General features: G+C 43.7%; 2 protein-coding genes and 2 long non-coding RNA genes across 6 annotated transcripts in view; 1 reads left to right on the top strand and 3 right to left on the bottom strand.

Moving 5' to 3' along the window:
- Window positions 1-1,278, bottom strand: part of DHX37 (DEAH-box helicase 37) — a 34,599-nt gene extending 33,321 nt beyond the window's left edge. Inside the window, exons 1-2 of one of the 2 annotated variants that reach the window (XM_081892894.1) lie at window positions 1,148-1,278; window positions 29-192 (exon numbers count right to left, since the gene is read on the bottom strand). In XM_081892894.1, coding sequence (XP_081749020.1) covers window positions 29-192; window positions 1,148-1,244 — 261 coding nt within the window. In that variant the 5' untranslated portion in view covers window positions 1,245-1,278. Of the gene's footprint in view, window positions 1-28; window positions 199-1,147 lie in introns of both variants that reach the window. The other variant, XM_081892893.1, reaches the window with a different exon arrangement.
- Window positions 1,279-2,813: 1,535 nt separating this feature from the next.
- On the bottom strand, window positions 2,814-6,150 carry LOC309359379. The gene is made up of 2 exons (XR_014163828.1): window positions 6,038-6,150; window positions 2,814-4,968 (listed from the first exon to the last, which is right to left on the bottom strand). It is a non-coding gene; the product is annotated as an uncharacterized lncRNA (long non-coding RNA).
- Window positions 6,151-8,608: 2,458 nt separating this feature from the next.
- On the top strand, window positions 8,609-9,741 carry LOC309359370. The gene is made up of 2 exons (XR_014163819.1): window positions 8,609-8,720; window positions 9,135-9,741. It is a non-coding gene; the product is annotated as an uncharacterized lncRNA (long non-coding RNA).
- Window positions 9,576-24,510, bottom strand: BRI3BP (BRI3 binding protein). 2 transcript variants are annotated; one of them, XM_081892923.1, is made up of 3 exons: window positions 24,313-24,510; window positions 16,577-16,679; window positions 9,576-11,982 (listed from the first exon to the last, which is right to left on the bottom strand). In XM_081892923.1, the coding sequence occupies exons 1-3, from the start codon at window positions 24,493-24,495 to the stop codon at window positions 11,564-11,566; spliced, it is 705 nt and encodes a 234-aa protein (XP_081749049.1). In that variant the 5' UTR covers window positions 24,496-24,510; the 3' UTR covers window positions 9,576-11,563. The 2 variants fall into 2 exon arrangements, with proteins under 2 accessions (XP_081749049.1, XP_081749050.1); XM_081892924.1 differs by lacking the exon at window positions 24,313-24,510 and adding an exon at window positions 17,567-18,387.
- Between the last annotated feature and the right edge of the window lie 636 nt (window positions 24,511-25,146).

The raw sequence follows: 25,146 nt of genomic DNA on the forward strand, positions 1-25,146 counted from the left end.
CTCGTGGCCTCCACACTCCAAAACATACCTTTTCCTTCTTTGCTTTCTGTTCCAAAACCTTCTGCAGGATTTTCTTCTGCTTCTTGGTCAGCGGCTTCTTTTCCGGGGCCTTTTCAGAAGTTACTTTTTTATCCTTGATTTTCTGTGATGGGAGGACCAGGGCGTTACTCTCATCCACCCCTTTTGAAATGGCTTCATCTGGAACAACAGAAAGAAGGGCTTGTTTTGGTCACCACAATATTGAAACGGGGAGTGGGGGACCTGTGGCCTTTCAGACGTTGCTGGGACTGCAGCATTTGGTGGGACACATGTTCCCCATCCCAGCTTGAAGTATTTTCAGCACAATCTTGTGCATGTTTGCTCCAGTGTGTGCCCTGTTCAGCTTAGTGACATAAGAACATCAGGACAGCCTCCTGGATCAGGTCAGTGATCTATCTAGTCCAGTATTTTCCCACAGTGACCAGCCAGATTACTGCAGGAAGCACGCAAGCAGGACCTGAGCACAACACCACTCTCCCCTCTTGTAGTTTTAAAGGTGGGTGTAGCAATGAATGCAAATTTAGCCTTTGCACAGTTGGCTACTTTCTACACACACAGCCCTTTGTATCCTCCCAACCAGACAAGCAAGACGCATTATCAGAATTCAAGGACGCAGTCCAGCCAGGCAAAGACACTCCAGCAGGAGTGTCTGATGTAAGACCAGTAACGGGGTTGGGAGAGCCAAGGGCCAGACAGGAACCTGGAGGGTCACATTTCACCCTCAGGTTGAGGCTTCTCACTCCAGGCCTAAAACGGACCTCCAGAACGAATTAAGTATGTAACCCGAGGTACCACTGTATTATTAATAATAATTTATTACATTTCTAAGCGCCTGAGGATCACAGGGTGCTTTACAATACAAAAGCACAAACATATACGCCACAGTACCAGTGCAAAACAACAACAGCCACGCCCCACCCCCAGCGAGCAGGACGCGGGGTCTGGGATGACCCGGGGGGGGGGGGAAGGCTGCTTCAAAAGGCCAGAATTCTTTAGCCAGCCGCAGGCCTGGGAGAAGAGGGACGCTTTTGCCTGGCACTAAGCCGATGTGAGGAAGGCGCCAGGCGAGCCTCCCGGGGAGCCCCTCCCTGCGGGGGCGCCGACTCACCGCCCAGCTCCAGCCGCACGGGCTCCGGGGGGCCCCGCGGGCCGCGGCTCTCCGGGCGGCGGGCCTTCCAGTTGCGCCTCTGGCGCGCTTTACCCATCGGGGCGACTCGGGGCGCGCAGCTGGCCACGTGCTCCGCCAGACGCCCAGCCAGCGCGCCGCTTCCGCCTCCCGCGAGCCACGGGGCGCCAGTCTCGCGAGAGCGGGCACCAGCTCACGGGGCGGGGCCTCGCTGAGGGCGCCAATGGAGCGCGCAGGGCGGGATTTCCTCACCGCGTGGCGTGGTGCTTTCTGCCGTAGAGAAATAAAGGCCCAGCCTCGGGTGCCCGTTGCTCCCTCCGCGATGCTCGCCGGGGAGCTGCTTGTTGTTAATCTTGCTGGAGGAGTCCTTCTCAAACTCTCTTCCTGGGCCGCACATGCGCGCCACACCGAATTTTCAATTGATGAAGCTGCGTTGGAAAACACAACTAGGATTTTCCTCAGTACCACTTGATGCTCTTGCCTTCATTTTGAAATGTTATATATCCTTCCTGCCCGCTGTCTGTCTCGCCAGAGTGGTGCATGCTCTGGTTATCTCCCGCTTGGACTACTGCCATGCGCTCTACGTGGGGCTACCTTGGAAGGTGACCCGGAAACTGCAACTAATCCAGAATGTGGCAACTAGAAAGATCTACATTGGCTCCCAGTATGTTTCTGAGCGGAGGGACGCGGGTGGCGCTGTGGGTAAAACCACAGAGCTTAGGACTTGCCGATCTTCAGGTCAGCGGTTCGAATCCCCGCGGCAGGGTGCGCTCCCGTCATTCGGTCCCAGCTCCTGCCAACCTAGCAGTTCGAAAGCATGTCAAAGTGCAAGTAGATAAATAGGGACCACTTACTAGCAGGAAGGTAAACGGCGTTTCCGTGTGCTGCGCTGGCTCACCAGATGCAGCTTGTCACGCTGGCCACGTGACTCAGAAGTGTCTGCGGACAGCGCTGGCCCCCGGCCTCTTAAGTGAGATGGGCGCACAACCCTAGAGTCTGGCAAGACTGGCCCGTACAGGCAGGGGTACCTTTACCTTTACCTATGTTTCTGAGCACAATTCAAAGTGTTGGTGCTGACCTTTCAAGCCCTAAATGGCCTCGGCCCAGTAGACCTGAAGGAGCATCTCCACCCCCATCATTCTGCCCGGACACTGAGGTCCACCACTGAGAAGCCTTACTGCGAGAAGCCAAGTTACAGGGAAGCAGGCAGAGGGCCTTCTTGGTAGTGGCACCCGCCCTGTGGAACGCCCTCCCACCAGATGTCAAAGAAATAAGCAGCTATATAACCTTTAAACAGCAGCCCTATACAAGAAAGCTTTTTAAGGTTTAATGTTTGATTATGTTTTTCGATATGTTGGAAGCTGCCCAGACAGGCTGGGGAAACCCAGCCAGGTGGGCAGGGTATACGTAAATCACCACGATCATTTCCTGCAGATCATATATCTACATATATCTATCTACAGGTATACACAATGGTACTCTGAAATGCTACTCTGAAACTTGCCACCCCCCTTGTCCCACCCTTTGAGAACTACTTTAGTTTAACCATACAGTATTTCTGTAGCATAATAGGTAAATCTCTAAACAAGCAAACATCAAGAAATATCACAATTATTAGGAAGAGTCAAATGTAAATACTTTTTGGGGGGGCTTGTGTATATGTAGGACAGAATTCAGCAAATATATTTTGACAATGAGTTCATATCTTTGCTCAGTAGTAATAGAGCAGTCCTATAAACCCTGTCTGCTGAGAAGCATGCCCTGTTGAATTCAATAAGAGTGACTCCCAGGTAAGTTAAGGTTGCAGCCTAAGCCCCACTGTGTTCAATCAATAACTGCAATCCTAGCCCCCTTCAATTTGGAATAAGCCTCATTTAATTCAATAAGATTTACTTCTGAGTAGACATGGTAGGATTGCACTAGCAAATGTATACAATCAGTTCTTCTATACATGTAGACAAGCAATCTTTCCCCTTTACTTTTGACTCTTCATAATCATTGTGACTGGTTCGTCTTGTACACACTTTTAAGATTGCGAGCCTCAATGATCAATAAAGTACTATAAAAGATAATCTGAGTACTTCCAGACAACCTGCTATCACAGGCATGCGCAGGAGTGCCCAGGCACATCCTAATGTTTAGAAAAACCAGGCATCAAGACAAACAGCCAGAGAAAGACACGGGCAGAATAAAAAAGCTGGAATGGATCTTGAATAAATCTGCTTCTTCCTGTGTCTGTCTCTAGAAGTCATGGTTGGCGGGGTGGATAGTGGTGGTCGTAAGTGGTCAAAACTGTACATTCACCCCAACCTTCTTATGCTGCCTGCATCTGTCTCATGGCTCTGTCTCCCTCCAAACTCTGCTCACCACCTTTTGTGAAAATAGATCTGAGGTGGTTAGGGGCTGTGTTTTATAGTTCACAAGCAAGGAGGACTCATTCTGCCCTTGGCCCTCTGCTTAGCTTGACACAAGTCTTTTCTTCTGCAGGAAAACAATCTCGTTTTGGCTTCTTGATTAATTCTCGTGGTTGTTGTGTTAGCTTTTTGCCTTTTTTACCTCCTCGCTTGTTTTGTCATCCCCACCCTGCTAATGAAATGTGCTGTGCACACCTATGCCTATTATTTATTTTGAGCATTTGTCCCGATTTGTTCATAGGAAGGCTTGACAGTGAGGTTGTGTCCAGCAAGTTATTGTCGTGTCACTTTCCTTACTGGAAAAAGCCCAACCTTGTGGAGATGCAGGTTTGTCCTGCAAGAACTCTAAATAAAATTGTAATTGTGCAACCTGAATGTGTCAGCATGTGATTGAAAGCCACTAGAAAATAACAAGAGTCTGAAAGGGCCTTCTGAGGTGAAGGGGCTTTGTACTGAGAGTTAGCTGTTAACCACTGTGATCTGCATCTCTAGTGGGAATGCCGCTTACGGCTGCAATCCAGAGCACACTAGGAATAAGCGCTCATTTAAAGATTATTATATTATTTACTTATTTTGTATACGATATACTGCCCTTCATCATCAAGCAATTTCTGGGTGGGTCAGTAAAGTATCATCCTATCCTTATACTGTATATCCAATCGATCACCAAACTCATCAGATACCGTCTCATCAGGTCTGTTCCACACGATGTAGGAGTCAGGTGCTTAGTGCTGTGACGCCTGATTTTTGGAATTCCCTCCCCTTGAATTTTAGACAAGTGAAGTCTCTTGTATTTTTGGCACCTACTAAAGACCTTCCACTTCCAGCAAGCCTTTTAAGTGGAGAGCTTTCTCAGTCTCCACCTGTGTTGGAATGGTTTTTAATATGTTTTTATTGTTTTTATCACCTTTTCCCGCTCTGGGCTCCTTTGTGAGGAAGGGCAGGATATAAATTTAATAAATTAACAAACATCAACCATTTTTCCCCGACCTGCCAATATTGCAAAAATTAATATATAAGGTACTGCCTTTATGATGTCTACATAATGTCCTGGATGAAGAGGAAAGTTCTATTTTTGTTCAAATTTGAGTTGCCATTTTGATGCCACGGTCCTGGTTCCTAAGGAGGAACTAATGCCTTTGCACTTTGCCTACACTCTACCCACCTGTCAAAGGTTGCTCTGGGAGTGGGGAAGGTTAGATGGTAGGTAACTACCTGGCAAATCCTATTCTGCTGCAATAATGGTTACTCCTTGATGGGGAAGCAGCATAAAACTCAAGGTGCAGATACCCCAAGCCTCCTGCAACTTTAGCTTTCTGAATGATCTGGTGTTAACAAGGATGCAGACATAACCATGCCTACAGCCTCCAAAATTATGGTTTGGAGAACCTATAAAAGAGAGACATTGAATAGTTACCTAATACAGTCAAAGATTTGGGTGCGTGATTATGGCATAAGGTGGTGCAGGAGAGCAAACAACTTTCCTTGCACAAAGAAAGCATTTCTTTCAAATAGTTCCTTATTTATGAAATTCATAAATGGTGGCAGAGAGAGAATGAGAAGTTGTCATTGCAGAGATTAGTTAAAAGGAAGTGGCCAGGTTCAAAGGTTCTGTATCTTGGATTACCAGAAACTGGATATTATATATAGCATCCAGCTAAGTAGACCCACTGAAATTAATGAATCTAAGTTAAAGGTAAAGGGACCCCTGACCGTTAGGTCCAGTCGTGGCCGACTCTGGGGTTGCGGCGCTCATCTTGCTTTATTGGCCGAGGGAGCCAGCGTACAGCTTCTGGGTCATGTGGCCAGCATGACTAAGCCTCTGGCAAATCAGAGCAGACTAAACCTCTGGCAAATCAGAGCAGCGCACAGAAACACATTTACCTTCCCGCCAGAGCGGTATCTATTTATCTACTTGCACTTTGACATGCTTTCCAGGTTGGCAGAAGCAGGGACTGAGCAACGGGAGCTCAGTCATGTCCATATTCTGAGAAGGACTAACACTGGAAAAACAGATTGGTGGTAGCTACTGCCATCCCATTTAGCTTGTGAGTTTTGAGGGAAACTGTATGGCCAATGAGGGCTGGGCCAGATAGACATGATCTGACCTCCACAAGGAACAGAATCTGTCTCTCAAAAATTCAAGTTCTAGGATGCTACTAATCTAGTGTGTGGCTTGTTGTTTTTATACCAAGGATGGGAGAAACACAATAACCCTTGTGTTGTGTCTTAAAAGCCTCAGGGAACCTTCTCCACAAAGCCCACATGTGGCAAAGGATTCTGGAACATGTTCTATGTTGCATATTAATGCAAAACAGGCACTAGACCTGTTGTGCTCAACTCCTTTCCTTGCCATCAAGAAAGAGCACACTAGAATGCACCAGACTCTCCTACAACTAGACACCGTGAAGGAAGGTCAATGATGGGCATTGGTCACCTGTCACATAATTATGCCCACCTTTACTGATGAATCCATGATAAGCTTCCAAAGTGCCCCTGGGTTCTCTTCAATGCACCCCCAAAATCATGGGAATAAAATCTTACAAGACCAACCACTGCATTGCAAAGTTACAGTAAACATTTAAAGTTTAATTGGTCACAACACCATAATTCAGTTGTGAAATCAGTCTACAAATAGTCCACTAAATAGTAGTATACTGAGCTGGTGGTCAGTTAATAAATAAGGACATGAATAGCAGTTTCTTTAAAAAAAAGAGGGAAAAAAGCTTGAGATCATTATGGCTACTCAACATTATTGTGAGCAAAACCTAGTGTTTCCCTAAAGATCATAATTAAAATAATACACACATTTTCTTCAGACCATTTTTAAAAAAACAAAAAAAAACCCAGAACACACAGTTTTGGTATACAGACTTTTAAAAACTACCTAATACTTAAGATCAGAAGTCCAAACAGGATACAAGGTCACTATATTCAGTGCTGATAAACAGTGTCACAATCAACATTTTTTCCCTTGCTTTACAACAGAAAAAGATTTCTAACATGGCAATTGTCATCATAGCTCAATGGAATCATCCAAGTTTAAATTCACATGCAGAACACAGTATAACTTCATGTTCTCCAAAAGGGGGGAAAATAGATAGATAGGTCAAGATAGATCACTAGCTGCCAAATACAGATTATTGGGATGGTCCATGAGTCACAAGGAAACAAATATTTACCTTCATCAAAACAAAGCTACAGCAGAAGCAGAGAAACTGTCCACATTAAGCAGATTACATCTTGGGAGGGCAGAATATGCCACTAAGCTACAGTAGTTTCGGTACACAGTACTTAAACATCCAATATCACTTCTTAAAAAGCAGTACATTCAGGAAACAGCAACTCTGTTCTATTTATCACCACAGCTGATACACAGATTGATGTTTCCACTACATTTGTGAACCACTGGGAGAATAAAGCATGAGGTTCTCTCAAGTAGCAGCTTCCAAGGAATTAAGTTACTTCATTTATCAAGCTGAAATCAAAGGTGGACACATGCACAATAGTTTCTTCCACACTGGGAGTGCAAATAGCTCAACACACGTTCACATTCATTGTGTTGTGTCTCACTGGGCTAACCACAGGCAAGAAGTCCACAGTGCCGCCTTCACTCATCATTTGCTCCAGGGTGTGAATTGCCCTCTCCCTTCTGCAGTTTGCTTTAGCCATGATGTAGCACATGTGGCCCTCTAGATTCTGTTGTTCTCCAGCTCTCATCAGCTTCAACCAGAATGGCCAGCAGACAGAGATGATGGGAGTTGTGCTCCAGCAACATCTGGCAAGCAACAAGTTCCCCATCCCTGGCGCTGTGCTTTGTCTCCCTTGGCCCTAACCAGGAATGCCTTTGAACCACATGGTTAGCACAGATGTAGTTTAACAGTATTGGAAGGGAAAAGAATATTAACACACCAGAGAAGTGCAACAAGGGTGAGGAAAGAGAGGACGTACGCAAGCCTCCTAGTTAAGACATCTGGAATGTTCTCCCTACACTTACTCATTATGACTTTATATGGTTTTGGCTATTTTTAATTTTGACCCTAATAGGCTCCTTTGTGCGGAACTTCTTGATGTGAATGCAAGAAGACAGCTTGTAGAGGAATAAGCAAGGCAGCCCAGCAATTCTAACCCAAATCCATGCTGAAGGAATCACAGTAGGCAGCAATACCAAAGCAGTGTTAGTGGTAATTGAAAAGTGATTATGTGTATTTAAGCCTATGATTTTATTCCTGCCAGTGACTGACTGCCTTGCCCTGCTGCTTGCCCCTTGAACATTCTTGTCTCTCAGTGTATACATTGGTTAAATGAGGATATAGGTGCTTTCTCTTCTCTTAAGTGCCTCTAGATATAACAGCAGCACAAAGCAGAGAAGTCTGACTCATCCCATGAGATGAGATTACGAAGAAACAGAACAAAGGAGCCAATTACAGGAAGAACAATGCTTGTATCCTATAGAACTTGAGAAAACTGTTAATATAACATCACATTTACCTTCAAAAGTGTAATAGCTGCATTTTGTAATAATGGTCAGAACATTTTTCAAGTACACTGGACAATAGTTTGTGCTCCTCTCTAATTTTAAAAACAGACCATACATAAATGGAGAAGGGGGAAGCTAGGAAAACACACACCCAGTTTTACTTATACTGTCCAAGCATAGTGTGCAAACTATGTACATCAGTATTTCTCTCAACAATAACCTTATACAGTGAAATGTTTTTGTGTAAAAAAATATATACATTCTTCTTGCATTTACTATAGCCATGGTGAACTAATTTTAAGCAATAGGGGTAATAGGGGTTTTATAGAGGTTTTCTCAGTTAAAAAGAAATCCAGTTTTTATACCAAGGGTATATTTTTCCAACAGTAGTTATGAGCATTTGATTGCAGAGACTGGCTGCAGTCCTCTGTATACTTATTCAGAATCAAGTTCCATTGTGACACTTACTCCAGAGCAAATAATCAGCAAGGGATGGGGAGGGAAGAAACAAATAATGATAGTTGACTTACAGGCATAAGCTGCAAAATCTTTTTTTTTTTAATGATTATCTGGTGGCTCTTTGTGGTTTTCAAAATCTGAAATGCCAATAATTGTGTCAACATAAACAGCAAGATTTTTAAATATCTATATATCATGTATAGTTTGTGTCAGGGAACTGCCATCTAAAGCGCCGGGGGCGCAAAGGCTCACTGAGGTTGAGAGAGGAGTAGCAGCGGAAGAGGGAACCAGTAGAGGGCGAGCAAGAACTCCAAGGGAAAGTGAGTCGGAGGGATGGCTCAGAGACGCTTCCAGCGAAAACAGTGGGGAGGTCTCAGGACCTCCTATAGTGACACCCACACCTCGCCGGAAACTGTCACGCCGAGAGGCCAGACGACGTGTTTCCGTTAAAGAGCTTTTATGTTGGAAACGATTCCGAAAGCAGCCACTTTCGGATTCTACTAGTGATTGACGCAGCCATGCTGGAGGGGCTCCGTCACAGGCAGAGGTTTGAAAACCTGATCAAACTCTGAGGGACTTGCATTTTACGCACAAGCAGCTCATCGTCCCATCACAGTTTGTTTACATACAAAACTTTTAAGCAACTCTGGTATTATCCAGCTAAAGCAATAGGGTAGCTTAGCCAAATCCTACTCAGTTCTATATGCATTCTATGAATGGACACATGTAGGCAGAATTTGGCAAAGCACTTTCCAAGCTTTCCTGCTTTTTGTCTAGCATGCTATTTAAAAATACTATTTTTACAAACAAATGCTAAGGGTCAGTGGATAGAACTTGGTTCTGAGGCAACAGAAGGTCACTTTTTTTGTAGAGCACTTGACTGCCGCATCACTATTTCATAGGCATGTTTCACAGCACAAACCCCATATCATTATTTGGACAAACTATTGCTGATCCCTTGGTTATGATCTTAGCAGTCTGAATGCAAGCATCCTCATCAGAGACCCACTGTGTAGAAGCAGATTTCAAGTGAAAAAGCACCAGATCTTCCTGAAAGTGTTATTATTTTATTTAATTTATTGCCACTTAATGGTCCTGAGAAAGATTTCAGCAGCCAATGTCTTTGCAATATCATTTTATACACTGCTCCCCCAACAAATAAAGAAACCATGTAGAGCAGGCTTCCTCAAACTCGGCCCTCCAGATGCTTTGAGACTACAATTCCCATCATCCTTGACCACTACTGGTCCTGCTAGCTAGGGATCATGGGAGTTGTAGGTCAGTAACATCTGGAGGACTGAGTTTGAGGAAGCCTGATGTAGAGGGTCCTGACGTGATCCCCCACCCCACCCCCCTTTTAAAGACAGTGGTGCATAATTTCTGTTTAACATTCCTTCTGCTTGGAAAATATTTTATCGCAAAAGCCAACTCTGCATTGCCACCACTGTGCACAATGCCTTCATTTCCAGTCACTTTTATTTTACTAAAGCTGTTTTTTGTTGTTAGTTACTTCCAGCTTAAGTGGCATTAAAATAGGTGGGGATTAGGTAGGAGCAGTGTTTCCCCCCCTAGAGAATAACGTGCTGGTACTCACTGCCTAGAAATAGCTGGAGGAAGGAAAGTCAAGTGGGCTAAGGGAAGGAAGCAGCAGGGCTCCAGGATCCTGGCAGAACCTTGTGCCTCATTCCCCCAAGCCCAGGAAGCACTTGCCTGGCTTTGGGACAGAGGCAGGAGGCTCTGACAGGGTCCAAAGGCCCTCCAGTTTCCTTTTTAAAGCCCGTCCGCCTGGCTTTTGGAAGAAGATAGTAGGGCACCAGGATGCTGACAGAACCACGTGTCTCATTCCCCAAGCCCAGGAAGCGCTTGCCCAGCTTGGGAATGAGGCACAAGTCACAAGGCTGTCAGGATCCTGGTGTCCTGCTCCCTCCTTCCCAAAGCCAGGCAGGTGCGGGGAGCGAGCGAGCGAGCAAACAAGCGGGGATGGGGTGGGGGTGGGCTAGCGGCAGCAGTGGCAAGATGGCGGCTGGGAAACAGAGATCAGGGTATGCTGTACCAGCACATACCACCTCAAAAAAAACCACTGGGGAGGAGTATTAGGAATGCTTTTAATTCCCATTGTATTTGTGGCAAGAGGGCTTTTGCAAGAGGTTCTGGAGGTGTGCACCTTTACACATTGCTAATGGAGATCCTGCATGAGTGGATTCACTGCATTCACTACAAAGGAGCAAGAATGCAGCCTTCTGCGTGAGCTGCTCTCTCTGCTGAAACTCTTACAGCAGGGATAGGGAACCTGTGGCCCTGCTGATGTTACTGGACTCTAATATCTACCAGACTCAACTATCATGGTCAACGGCCCACCAAAGTCTGGAAGACCACACGTTCCCAATCCCTGCTTCAATTTGGCCAGCTAAGGGAAAAACACAGAAAACCCCACAAGTTCTTTAAAGAGCACTTTGTGTCCCACAGATGCCCTCCTTTGCCACTAAGACCCATGGTGTGTGATCTTCTGTTCTAATTAGAAGAAATTCCTTCCACTGCAATCATATAAAAAGGCAACTTGAGGTAATGAAAGTAAGTCATTGGTGAGAGCGGGGGGGGGGGGAATTAAATTATAAAAATGAGAAGCTGACCCCCACATTTTTCATAACGAAAGCATTTGATAGAATTCTTTAAGCTTTCTCTCTTCAAAATGTCAAATCTGCATAAACCTTATTTTAATTTTTAATTAATTTTAAATAGACTACTCAATATGCCTTTATAAAAACCTTTTACAAAATATGTTCTAAATGCTTGGAAAAAAGTAAGCGGATAAAATTCTACTCATGGAGGAAAATCTCTGAATATACAGCTAAAGAATCTTATCTTACAAGTGCATTTTTTTCTTTCAGTATATTGTCTAGATAAACTAATGTTAACATTTAACGGCTTAATGTTGCACATTGATTTATCCATGTTGGCTTGTTGCTTCGCTAACTTTTCATGAACTAGAGACAGTGCTTGGTGATTTCCTAGAGAGCTGGTGTTGAAAGTGAGATAAACCATGTTTCATTGGTCACCTCCTCGATCCATGTTTTCGATCACCCTAGAAAGACGTATGTTCAGGAGTCGGATCTGGCTGTCGAGATGGTCAATCTTCTCCTCAAGGGTGCTGTGGCTGTTCCTCCTCCAATAGAAGCCAACAGGTCCGGTCATGAAATAGACAGCAACTACAAAGCACAGCGGAAGGACAGCATGTTCTGGCTCACCTTCATATTTCTGAAGGATGTACACACAAGAAAGTGCAAAGAGGGCGACCCTCACGATCCAGAAGAAGCGGCCACACAGCACATGTAAGAGATAGAAGAAGAACCCAAGGAGGAGAGAGACAAACCAATAAGCAAGCAAGATGGCGCCAATCAGCAAAAGAGCACGGGTGGGGTTGTTGGCGAGGGACCCAGGGCTGAAATAATGGGTCAAGTTGGAACCTGAAAATTCAAACAGAGAAAGCTTTATTTGATATAATCACTACCTTTGTAGATACAGCTATGAATAATACCATAATTAAAAGCATAAGGAGAAAACTCCTAAATGCTGCTTTAAAAGCAGAAAACTATTTCAGCAGAAGAATGAAAGAGTTGAACATATAAAGTAGTTTCTAAAGATGGTGGCAGGGGAATAATACACTGCCTCACCTCCTGTAATGCTTACCAACGATACAAAAGAAATTACTATTTATATACACCAAAACCTTGCAGGAAACAAATTTTAAAAAGAGGAAAATAAAAAGACAGATTTCTGCCACAAGGAGCTTTCCCTCTAATTTTTGATACTGAGGGACACAGAATGAGTGAGTGGAGGAGGGAGAAAAGCAAGGATAAAGATAAGAAAATGCTGGGTTTTTGTTTTGTTTTTTGCAGTGAAGGGAAAGGACTATAGGATTAAAACCAAAGAGTTCACAAGAAAAATAGGTTTGAGGAAGGATTTGAAGGGGAGCAAAGAGGTATTCTGGGCAAGACCTCTTGGAATGGAGACCAGAGAGGGAGAAGGGATGGATCTTAAGGGACCTTACATCAAGTCAGACTATTGGTTCATCTAGATCAGGTATCCCCAACCTTCAGCCCTCCAAATGTTGTGGACTACAACTCCCATGATCCCGAGCTAACAAGATCAGTGGTAAGGGATCATGGGAGTTGTAGGCCAAAACATCTGGAGGGCCACAGGTTGGGGATGCCTGATCTAGATCACTACTGTCTACAATGCCTGAGAAGTATTTCCCATCTCTGCCTGGAGATACCAGGGATTGAATCTGGGACCTTCAGCATGCAAAGAATGTTCTCTACGACTGAGATACAACCTATTCCCACTTCCCTGGTGGTACTCTCCTTCCACTGAAGCAATCCAGGAAACTAAATTTCCTAATTTTCGACAGGGCAAACATAAAATGCCCTTCCTCCAACCCTGTCATGGGATGGCATAATCAATCTCTTAAGGAGATGCATTTACAGCTGGCGTTAGTTGCAAGCAGCACTCTGCACCCCCCAAGAGAATTTCTTGTGTAATATTTGCATTTACACAGGATGGGATTAAAGTAATGGGTCCCACTAGTGGAAGCCAGCACAAATGGACTTTCCCCCTGCCTGCACTTAGCTTGAGGTGGGGGTCGGGGGAACCCCCAGAACAGTGTGTGGGGAGGAGGGGAAATTGTTCCACCCGGCAAGCTGAAAAGCTTGTTCTGATGGAATGACTGCCATAGCTCAACTGAATCCCTCCCATAAAGTCCTATTCAAGTCGCTTACTTGTACACTATCATTGACGGGGAGTTGTTGTTGTTACACGGGTAGTTGTAACTACTGGCCCATAGTTCCTGAAGGAGGAAGTCAGATAAAATAACATTCTTATAAGAAAGCTTATTTAGGCTGCTGTGTACATTTACTTGAGAGAAAGCTCCAGCGAACTTAATGGGACTTGCTTCTGAATGGATAGGCACATGATTGAACTGCTAAGGCTTCTATCCCAGCTACATATTTTAACTATGTGATCCCCACCCCATCCCACAACATCTGTATTTTGTTTCTAACACCTATACCAGATAAGGACTGTGATTTATATTTTGTACCGATATGTACAGGTTGTGTAGTTCTAGCGTTAGGCAGTCTTTGTATATGTATTCAGGGGATAATTGGATCTATAACTGTCAAGGAGTGTAGGTAGCTGTCTTCAGATTGACAGATGTACAGGTGTGTTAGTAGATGTGGATAGTGAGTGCTAGGCTAGATCTAGACATGTCAAAGAAGCAGTTCAGTTAAACTTGTTGTAAACTCATACAGGGAAATCTGGTAGGGAAAGACTGGACTCCACAGCGCCATCTGGTGTCACAGCGTTATATCACATATAAAACACTTTTTCTTTACCAATCTAGCTGAGTTCTTAAAAGTATATTAAGTGAGTGGAAATTCTGTTATGGAATTTGACATTTTATAGTTTGCACTATTTATAGATTTTGATGTTTTCCATTTAATGTTTATTAATTTACATATTTTTCTTTGCAAACCACTTTATATTTTTTCTGATGAAAATTACTACTACTACTACTGCTGCTCTACTAAAACTTCACACATAAAACTTGAGAGAGCTTGGAGAATGCTGTGTGGTCCCTGGTTCAGCTGTGAACTATGAATGTAGCTACAACTGAATGGAGCAACTGTAACTGTCCAAGGAACAGGATGACAGAGGTTCATGCTATGGTTTGGGGCAGCTGCCTCCACAAGCTGCAGCAATACTGCTGATCATTGCATGGCATCTGGGCCAGGCAACGTCCCAATTCCAGCAGCCCCAGCATTGACCAGGGAGGAGTGTGTGGGAAGTGTTGATGAGCTGGGTATGGGGTCTCAGTGGTTCTACCTGTTCAAATATTGGCAGAACCAACTGTCCCAATCCTTGGAAGAGAGTTGGCTGACTGAGGGAGGGAGATGCTCTGAGGAAGACTAGGGTGAAGTCCTTCCCCTCCTACCCCAAGTATGAGAAGTGGTAAATGAAGGTTAGCTGTGTAGAAGAACAGAGTAAAGTTAGGAGGGATATTGCAGGAGCTGATCTCTCAGCAGACCAGGATGAAGGGCTTGAATGCATAGGAAATAAAGAATGTAGCAGAGAAGAAGCCAACAAACCCAGAAGAGCGTTTCCAGTGAGCCCTGTTCAGGCATTCTCTCTTCATGCGTGAAGGAACTTTAAAGCTAAATTTGCACGCCCTTTTCCCTTGTTCCTGCCAGCCTTGCCTCCATGCTGTCCATGCACTGGGGAAAGGTCTGAAGTGAAAAGCCTCCCCAACACGTGGAGGCTGCCCACTTCAGCTGAAACCATGAGCCCATGGGAGCAGCCTATGCTTGATGTTGAGAATAGGGCTCCTTTTAACACTCTTTCCCCCTTCAAACGAATTAATGTGTGAGGAGTGACAACGATGTTACAGCATCCAGAAATAACTTATGATGATTGGAAGCTGGAAGCTAATAGCTAGAGCACCAGGCTCTCAAAAATGTAAGACCATACACTAAGCCAGGGAAGGCAACGACTGCCTGGATCTTGCAATAATTAACAGGGGAACAAGGTGGCTTTTTGCACAGTACGGCAAAGTGAGAAAGAATTATCAGAAGTGTACATAGTTAGAAAATTATATTTAGACAATAACTGGAACAATCCAGGCATTACAATAAAAGAACTGGGGACCTTGGGGCTCAAATTATGACACAAAACCCTTCAGGCAGCCTCAAAGGATGGTTTTATTGCACAAGTAAAAGCCTTTGCTCACTTTCTACTTCCCAACAAATGCAGATAAACTAGGACTAAAGCTACCTAGACAGAAAGACTGGCTGCCCAGCTAACTGAAGCATGCAAAATGTCCCAACCCAGGAGAAAGTTCAGGAAACAGGGGAAGATAGAAGTTCGAATTCTGGGCAAAGGTTTGCTGGGAAAGGTCCACCCAGAAGAATGTATAATAACCGAGACAGAAGCGGATGAACTTTCTATAAGTTTCCCCCACCCCAACACCAGTGCATTATTATTAAAATCCCCCATTGCTCCAAGTAAGCAATTTGACATACTGCACCTACAAAACGCATTGTCTTAGGAGAAGGGAATATATATAACATAAATATATCTTAATGACTTTTATCACAACAATTATTCTGTAGGGACTACATCAATTTACTTCATCAAGTAAGGGGGAAAGGGTTTTTAAAGGGCTTCTTCCTCTTTTCCCTTGAGCAATTACAAGAAGCAAATAAACCACAAGGCAGTTTTCTTTCTTTTGCCCCTTTCAGAGGGAAAAAGGATGTTGCCTAATGTCTGATTGAGTTATGCTAACTTTTCAGAGAATGTATTCAATCCTGCATCTTAGGCAAGAATCCATCTCTAGGCATAGTATAACTGACAGTGCAATCCTAAAATTTCTACTTAGAAGCAAGCCCCCTTTGAATCCAACAGGGCCCATTTAAGTATTGCAACCTAAGCCACAAGCCCACTTTCCTCCCATACCATCAATGACTTTTATCTGGCATATGCCTTCAGGGGATGAAATTAGATATCTTAAGAGATGACCTTGGTTTCTGCTTGCCCTTTTATTTACTTATTTATTATCCCAGCCTTCTCCCCCAAAGAAGATCAAGGTGGCAAACAAGATATCTTATGGATGCTTTTCATCATGCGCAGCATGATGGTGTGGACAGGACCTAAGGAGATGTGAAGGTTCACCCTCAGCTCTTTTGACCCTCAAACATCCTGGTTAATGCCTGAGTGAGAACAACAATCGCCTTACAGCAGGGGAAGGGAACCTTTCCACCTGGCAGACCAGATCCCTACCTTCCCCCACCCCAGCAGGTCAACTTTAACATGTTGGTGCCCATACTTACCACTGTTGAGAATCAAACTATTTATGTTTCTTCCATCGAATTAAGGAACTGTACATACCATTTTGCTTCAAAACTACTTCATATTTAGAAAACCTACCTTAAAGTTGTTCCAGAACCTATGAGTTTATTAAACAGAAGCACTGATGAAGGAAAAACCAACTCTGCATTTCACACGTACCATCAATCCCAAGGACATCCAGAAGATCAGTCCATATTCTCCAAAATGTATCTACTAGAACATCCACACCATATACAAATCGCTCGGTCAGTTTGGAGAAAAACTGAAAAAAACAGAGCAGAGACAAACCTTAGAAGTTTTATTCCACTTACAATACTTTAAGAATTTATCATCCCAGCTCTTACATACAGTTCTTAACCTTAAATCAAATGTACAGATGCAAAGGCAGGCACAGTATTTGAAAGTGGTAGGAGAAGTGTTCTCTGCACTTGATCAGAGGCACACTTATTCTAGGTTTGGACCCAAGTTCTGAAAATAAGTTCTGGGGCTGAATCCAGAAGCTGTTTTACATAGAGTCAAACTGTTGATCAAACTAGTCCAAAGGTAGTGTTCCCTGACTGGCAGCTGATTTCCCAAATCTTGGGCAAGTAAATCTTAGCTGGTTCTGCTACCTGAGATCTTTTTTAAATGGAGATGCTCTAGACAGAACCTAGGACCTGATGCAAGCTAGCATGTGCCACTGAGACAGGAACCCAGAAGTGAGATACTTCACAGGGTTGGGAGACAATAACTGATCAATATTTTGCACATTAACAGCTTTATGCTATACATGACTTAGGCATGCTGAAATCTGTAGATTACAATGGACTGAAGCAAAGCTAAGATTAGGCTTTAAATATTTGCTTTTTCTAGTCTACAACTGAAACAATTAAAAAAAACTAACAACAAACAAACAAACAAACAAACACTTTTAACCAATTCATTACAGGTAATTTGAGAAATATGCACTCTTGGGATTCTCACACTCACAGAAATACCTGACATTCCAATGTGCAACTGTCAAGATTTTTAAGGAAGGTTAATGATATGCACATGTCACTATTTTATTTTGCAAATGACAGCAATTTCAGGCAAACAGCACAAAACTGTTAAGTATATTAGTGGGGGAAAGTGAAATAAAATTATAAACATGCTTTATTCATTACCAACCCAACCCAATGGACTCCCATCATTCTTCTGAATTAAATATGTGTCATCAAGGTCTCCAGTATCTTGTGACCTATGGTGGAGATTAAATGAATGAACAACTAACAATGGCTGGTAAGCTTCCTGCATGCCACAAAATCTTGCCTCTGATTTTACTTCTTCCATCACAATTCTTCAAGATTTCTCTTGTAAGGGCTACACTATGCTTCACTTAAACCACTCTCCTAGAGTGTGTGGTTTTTTTTAAAAAAAGAACCCTTCTGTGCACACTAGTACTGCTCAAACATGACCCTGGTAAATGAGCTAGAAGAAAGCCTTGTGAAAATTAACCAAGTATTCAATGTCTATTGCTCCTATGTTACTGTTAGATGAATCAATTATACCAGAAGATTGTTTAGTATTCTTCCCATGTCTGGATTATGGACTGGTCCACATATGCAAGATGAGCTGGCACCAATTCAGGCTGCTTTTTTTTTAAAAAAAACCACTCACCAAGTAAAAACAAACAACTACTGTATGCAACAAGGAAAAGGTGTCCAAACTAGCTTTTTTCCAGATCTGGAAAAACATTTTTTAACCTAGGAGAGGCCTTTAGCTCCTCCCTCATAGCCCAATTTCCATTGCCCTCTTCTGCCCTAGCTCATTTGCCGTATTCTACTCTGTGATATAAAGATTTCTGCAAACATGACATGAAGGCTGGCATCATCAACCCCACCATGTGGGAATCCCTCGCAGACCACAGTGCTTGGAGACAGTCAAGTCGTGCATCTGCAGCAGCACAACTGGATGCCTCCATCTGCCCCAACTGCAACAAAACATGTCTCTAAAGCCACAGCAGGTGCTGTAGCCTTCTAGCAGTTTGACCTCACCCTTAAAAGCGCACTCCTCCATCGTCTCCAAAGACAGACGGATGGTAACCAACGAACTGTAATTTCCACTACTGTTTGCTCCTCCTTCCCACTTGTGCAACTCCATGCAGCTGAGAATTGTGTACAGATCAGCAGCGGCCTTCAGACATAGGCCGTTTCCAGCCCTACCCAGAGACCAAATCTCGGACTTTCCACATGCAAAGATCTATCACAGATCCCGCCCTTTAATGTTCATTTTATAAACTGCATGTATCCCAAGTCTGTTCTGCTCCACCAGATAGACAAAGAATCTGACTCGCTATGAGGCAGCTTCCTATGTTCCCAGGATTGCAGCATCTCCTCCTCCTCCAACGATGTCTCTCTCTTACTGCCTTCTTCATTTTCAGCTTTCTCCATCCTTACCACACAACTCATTTTTTAAATCTTTGAGCTCTCCATATTACACCTCAATTTGCTGTCTATGAAGACTGCAAAGTCCTGTGGATAGGGGCTGCATAATCCCTACATCTATCCACCATGCCACTGGCAGAATATAACCATGTTGCACAATAACTACTCAATAATAAAAGTACACGACTTCAGATAGAACATGCCAGAAATTGCAAGCTACAGAGCAGTGCTTTTTAAATCCTGGGGCTCCTTGGTGAAATTATCAGCTATGGCTAACAAGCTCCCCCTGCCAAACAATTTCTGATGTTCCCCTGCAATGCACAATCACAGGGAAGTGTTAGAACATTCTGTGTATACACTCAGTTGCCCAAGAGGAGATGCCTGGATAGTACCCCACAAGAACTGGCAGAATGCCTTACATGGGATTAATACACAGGAATTCCTTGCCAAAGAAATAAAACAATGTGGGTCTGATAAGCAATTCTTCAGAATCAGCAAGAAGTAGGACAACTCCAACAAAATTTTGCTTTCTGGGTTTAATTTTTAAGCATCAGATATCAGGTATTTGAAGAAGTGTGCATGTACACGAAAGCTCATACCAATAACAAACTTAGTTGGTCTCTAAGGTGCTACTGGAAGGAATTTTTTTTTATTTTTTTCCGACTACGGCAGACCAACACGGCTACCTACCTGTAACTATGATTCTGTGAGTTGGTTTTCAAAACCTGCACTTTGAAGAGACTCTCAGGTATCAGCTTATGATGAATAGGAAGGGGAGGCGGCACATTTTCCATTTTTCTAAAGGCACTGAAGGAAAATGAACCAGTGCGTTCCCTCATGTAACAATAAGCACAATTTCGTTTACAGGATAAAAAGTATCCCTTATTTCATAATATTTCCTATACACACTACCCTCTGCCTATCTAATTTCCCTTCCCCATAAAGAGGTATCATTTTTGGAAACATGACCTTTCTGCTGTGGTTTCCGTGGACAAGAGAAAGAGATGGTGACAGCATCTCGGCTTCAATGCTAAGCTTTGCAGTCAAACAGCACTATCACGCAGAAAGGGAGGTCACGAAAGGAAAAGCATCAATTTCTGTGCTGCTTTGGCAGGATGTCAGGCAAGTACTGCCAAGGAGCAAAAATACAAATAGTGTGGGTATATGTCAAAGACAGAAACAAGTCTTCTAGATTGAGGCAAGGTCATTAGTTGGGGTTCCCTTTTTCCATAGTGTCCGAAACACTTCAATTCCTGTCCTCCAGGTTCAAGCTCAAAGGAATCCTTCCATTTCTTATAGGTGCAGCAGGCTTGGATGTTCAATGCCTCCACCTATGTATTTATTTAAGGGACTTAGTATATCCTGCCCTTCAGCAAATAAAAGGGGGGTGTCCCCCAGAATGATTTACAAAAATTGTCAGTGATAATAAAGTCCCCCCTTTTAGGCTTACAACCTAAAAGGCATGACAAAAATGGAAAAGGAATTGAAGGAGGAGAAACCTTTATGTGCAATTTCACTTTAAAAAAGCACATTCCAGTTAAAGAGATTTCCATTGGTTCCTTAAAGTAGCAGCCGAGGAAGGAATTTCAGCAATCATTGCTGAGAAAAGCTGCATCTACATTCTCCATTCTTACAGAGAACTGATACAGAGCTTTACTGTCTGCCTTTCACAATTCAAGCTCTCTTTTTTTCAAAATTAATTTTTATTCAAATTTCCAATAACCATTCCATTTATAATTTAACATCCAATTTAATTTATACATCTTTTAGACTTCCATCAGCCTATCTGACAATTTTCATATTTATCACAACTTCTCACATTTCCTAAATTTATGTTGCACTTTAACAATCCTTATTTTATCTTCTCTTTTAAGCGACATTCCTATCTATTCTTTTCACAGAGCTTCCTGAAATCCAACAAGCGTTATTTCCTGATCACACACAGTTTTGATATACTCTGTAAATTTATTCCAGTCCTCGGTGAATCTCTGATCGCGTTGGTTTCGAATTTTCCCCGTTAATTTGTCCATTTCTGCATATTCCATCAGTTTCATTCTCCATTCTTCCCTCGTTGGCATTTCTTCCTGTTTCCATTTTTGGGCCAACAAAATTCTGGCTGCTGTAACTGCATATCTAAATAACTTCACATCTTTCTTTTCAACATCGTTCTCTAATATACCTAGTAACAATGCTTCTGGTTTCCACAATTCAATCTCTAAGACTAAGTCATGGATGCAACCACCCAGGGCCGTCTTTACCCAGGGTGCAAGGGGTGTGGGGCACCCAGGCGCTGAATTCTAGCAGGCACCCCCCACTGAAGCCGCCTAAGCACTTAACTATCTACCTGTTACAAAATAGTAATTAATTTTGATCAAGCTAGAAAAACAAAATACATATATACCTAGATATTACCAAAATGTATAACTACTGTTTCACTAAAGGACTTTCGACTTTGTGCGCTCATTTACCAAAGACGCGCTACGCCAGCAGTGGCGCTTGTCATTCTCAATGGTGCTGTGCACACGAAATTAACTCTTACATCAAAATATTGTGTTACGTATTGTATTGAGCTGCCACAGCTGTGCTACTATGCGGCAGTGGGGTCAGCAGCACCTTTGACACGACTGATGTTTCTCCTAAGTAGACGCCAAAACAATACTTATAAATCTAAGTGTGGTGGTATTGTATACTTGAGTATAAGTGTATTGCAAATAAATGAGCAAATACAAAAGTTTGTTTCTTTTTCCTCCCTTCTTTTGTAAACAAGACATAAGGCGTAAGTGTGGTGTCTGACATAAGCATAACAAAAGTTAATTTGGGGGCACTGGGCGGATCTCTGCACCCCAGTGGCACATATGCTAAAGACGGCCCTGCAACCACCCATAACTGTAGTCTAAGGGATATATTTTCTCCTAGAGAAGCTGCTGGGAGGGGGCAAATGGTTGAGGCAGGGGAGGATACCAAAATCTTCCTCAGTTTTCCCATTTTGAATCCTCCTCCCCAGGTTTCAAAGCCAGGGAAAATGGCCACTTCTGCACAGTTATTTATCTGCTTTCCACTACTCAAACCCCAAGGAGCTCTTCCAGCAGAGGGGAAAAAAGAACACTGGGCTCCTGCAATATGTGAGCAATGTGTTCTTTGGTCTCTGCAGCCCAGAGAGATGTCCCACTAACACGCTCCCATGAATTGCAAGGAAGGAGAGTGCCCCTGCACCATAAGAGTTGGATAGGAAAAGGAATTTTGACAGCCAACCAATACACGGGTCAAACCAGTGGAAGATTATTTGTGTGCAAGAGGGAATTTTTGACATGTGTAGCTTGATATAAAGAGGTGAAGAAAAGTTGCACCAATTGAATGGATTTTTAAATATATTCTGCTCAATCAGATTGAAATTTGCCTAATTTACAATCTTCTGCAAAAAAACAAACAAACCTGCAACCAGCTGGTGACCCAGAAGAAGTTGGCTTGTAAGGTCCACCATTTACCAGCTCTTGAGTCCTGACCACTTTCAATGTAGAAACACATAGCATCTCCTCCCCACCTTTTATAAGAGATCATTACAGTATAATGATTTGTTTATTAGACTGGACTGCAGTCATTCAGATAAAATCATTGGATTTTATTTATCTAGTACAGTAAATTGTGTAGAACATCTAGTTGTCTTATGCACTTCACAACAAATATTTCAGCTCAATTAATCTATTGAAGGCACCATGCTGAAATCATTTCAGATCCGTTTAGGTAAAAAGCTAGAGGTCACTAAGAAAATATTATTTATCATTTATCAGGCTGCAATCCTATGCACAGCTATTTAGGTTTACTTCTGAGGATTGCAGTGGTACCTCGGTTTTCAAACGTAATCTGTTCCGGAAGGCCGTTTGAGTTCCAAAACATTTGAAAACCAAGACTCAATAGGCAACAGCTAGGTCTCCAGATCTTGCACTCACCCTTGCAGCATGTTTGACTTCCAAGGCTTGATCGAAAACTGAATAATTTACTTCTGGGTTTTAAATGTTCAAAAACCGAAACATTTGACTTCTGAAACATTCAAAAACCAAGGTACCTCTGTATAGGATTGCAGTATCAATTCCTCTTTTATCTTTTGCCCCCTTCCCCTTACTGCTGTTATAAAAGCACTTACTAAAATCATTATCATAATTGGTTCAGGTTAACTTATTTGTCAAAACCACAAGGTCATAAAATTATTACTACTGCTACTCATTTCAGTTCTGAGTGTTTGTCAAAGCCAGAGGTCTCATTAAAAAATAGGATTATGTCTTATATTCTTCTAAGCTGCCCACAAAACATGTTTTGGACAGCAACAAAACTTATAAAAATAAAAATACTTAAAATTCCCCTTACGGACACACAACTAAAAAATGGGTTAAGCAGTTAATAAATCATATAATAAAGACATTCATTATTAATTTCAAATATTTGTGCTGCCGTGTCAAAGTCCAACAGTAAATATGATTTTTGCTACATACTTATTTACATACATAGGCTGCAGTGCTATCCCCCCTTCACCTGGGAGCAAGTCCCATTGAACTCAACAGGGCTTTCTTCTAGGTATACAGGTATAGGAGATAGGGCTGGGCTGGGCTGGGCTGCTAATCCACCTTACACCCCTTCAGGACCCCCCCAAGCCCTATTCTTATGAATATTTAAGTCTCGCCATTACTATTTCAGTTCAATTCATTTGTCAAAACCACAGGGCCATAACTCCATTCCTATTGCCTACTCCAATTATTATTTTGTGAAAACAACAAGGTCGAAAAACATTCCTGGGTCCTTTCTTCTTTCATTATTCCTTATTCCCATTGCTATTAGTCAATTATTTTATCAGTGATGGTATCATAAAGGCATTCTTATTCCTTACTCCTATTCCTCAGTCCTATTTTTACTATATTCTGCCAAGGACAAGCTCCAACTCCAATACTGTAATCACCCCTACCCATCACTACTGCTACCATTTTAAACAAAACTGCATTTTATTAGCCTACAAAAACGAACCAAATACGAGGATCATAAACAAATACTGTGACAGAAAGGCTGAAAGCAGCATTTGCCACTGAATTCCTTGCGCGCGCTAAGACACCTGCCTCTCCCCCCAGCCCCGTTTACACGTATTCTTTCTCTACTGTTCGTCAGGCTGGTTTCCTATGTATTCTTTTGCAAAGGAGTCCGCTTAACTGTGGCTGCTATGGACCAAATTCCCCCAACCCATTCGGACATTCCCTCCACCTCCTTCTTCGGCAAGTATAAAGCTGGGGGTTTCCCGTTACAGTAGTATTATCTTGCCAGGAGAGAAGCCACTATCCTTCCTGACAGAAACCCAGAGGACACGGAGGTTGCCTCTCCGGGGCCCTGCCTGCCCGCCCCTCTCGCTCCCCGCGCCCCCATCGCAAGGCCCCTGCCCCTCCTTATCCACTGAAATTAAACCGGAATCCGCGTCGCCCCTCGCCAGGCCGGGCCTTGCCGGCGCCTCACCTTCTGCAGGGCGCGCACGTTCTCCTCGCCGAAGAGGCCGCTCACGCCCTGGTAGACGCCGCTGGCGGCCCTCCGGAGGCTGTTCTGCTTGTCGGCCCCGCGGCCCCGCGCCGACCAGGCCCCGGGCGCCGCCAGCAAGAGCAGCCAGAAAAGGAGCAGCAGCCGCCCGCCTCGCGCCGCCATCTTCTCGCGCGCGCCGCCGCCGCCGCCGGCCACCAGCCGCGGCCTACTCGTAGCGGCGAGCGCCGGCGAGGCGAGCGTGAGGGCGGCCGAGGCCGTTCAGAGGCGCGCTCCCCCCGCCTCGCGGCCCGGCCGCCTTCCTTCCCGGCGGGGCAGCGCCCCCTCATGGCGGCCGCCTTCTCGTCGCCTCGGCTTCCTTCCTCAGAGAGGAGCCGACCTGGAGTCCAGCCGGCCTCGTATTACTTCACAACGCTCGTTTTTTACGGTTCATTTCACACCCAAACCCCTGCTTGTTGTTGTTTGAATGTGTCATTTATAACCGGCCACCAGCCAGGGTTTCCCCAGCTTACATTGCCGGGGGTGGACTAGATGCCCTTTGGGTGCGCTTCCAACTCTACCATTCTAGGAGTCTATCTTCTGTGGGGCTTACCTCCTGGGAACTGTAAATAAATTCAACCTAACTACTAAAAAGGGAGTTGTGGGCAGTGCTGGTGGGGCCAGGCTATTTTGCACCCTAGGCAAGGCTACCTACTTGCACCCCACCAAAATAATAACAACAACAACAACTCCAGTTTTCAAAAACGGATGCCTTGTAAAAAAAATGAAAAGTGCAAAGGTTAAAACTGCAAAGTTTATTTTAAATTTCAATAATAT

This window comes from Podarcis melisellensis, assembly GCF_964234715.1.
Source record: "Podarcis melisellensis genome assembly, chromosome: 16".
NCBI lineage: Eukaryota > Metazoa > Chordata > Lepidosauria > Squamata > Lacertidae > Podarcis > Podarcis melisellensis.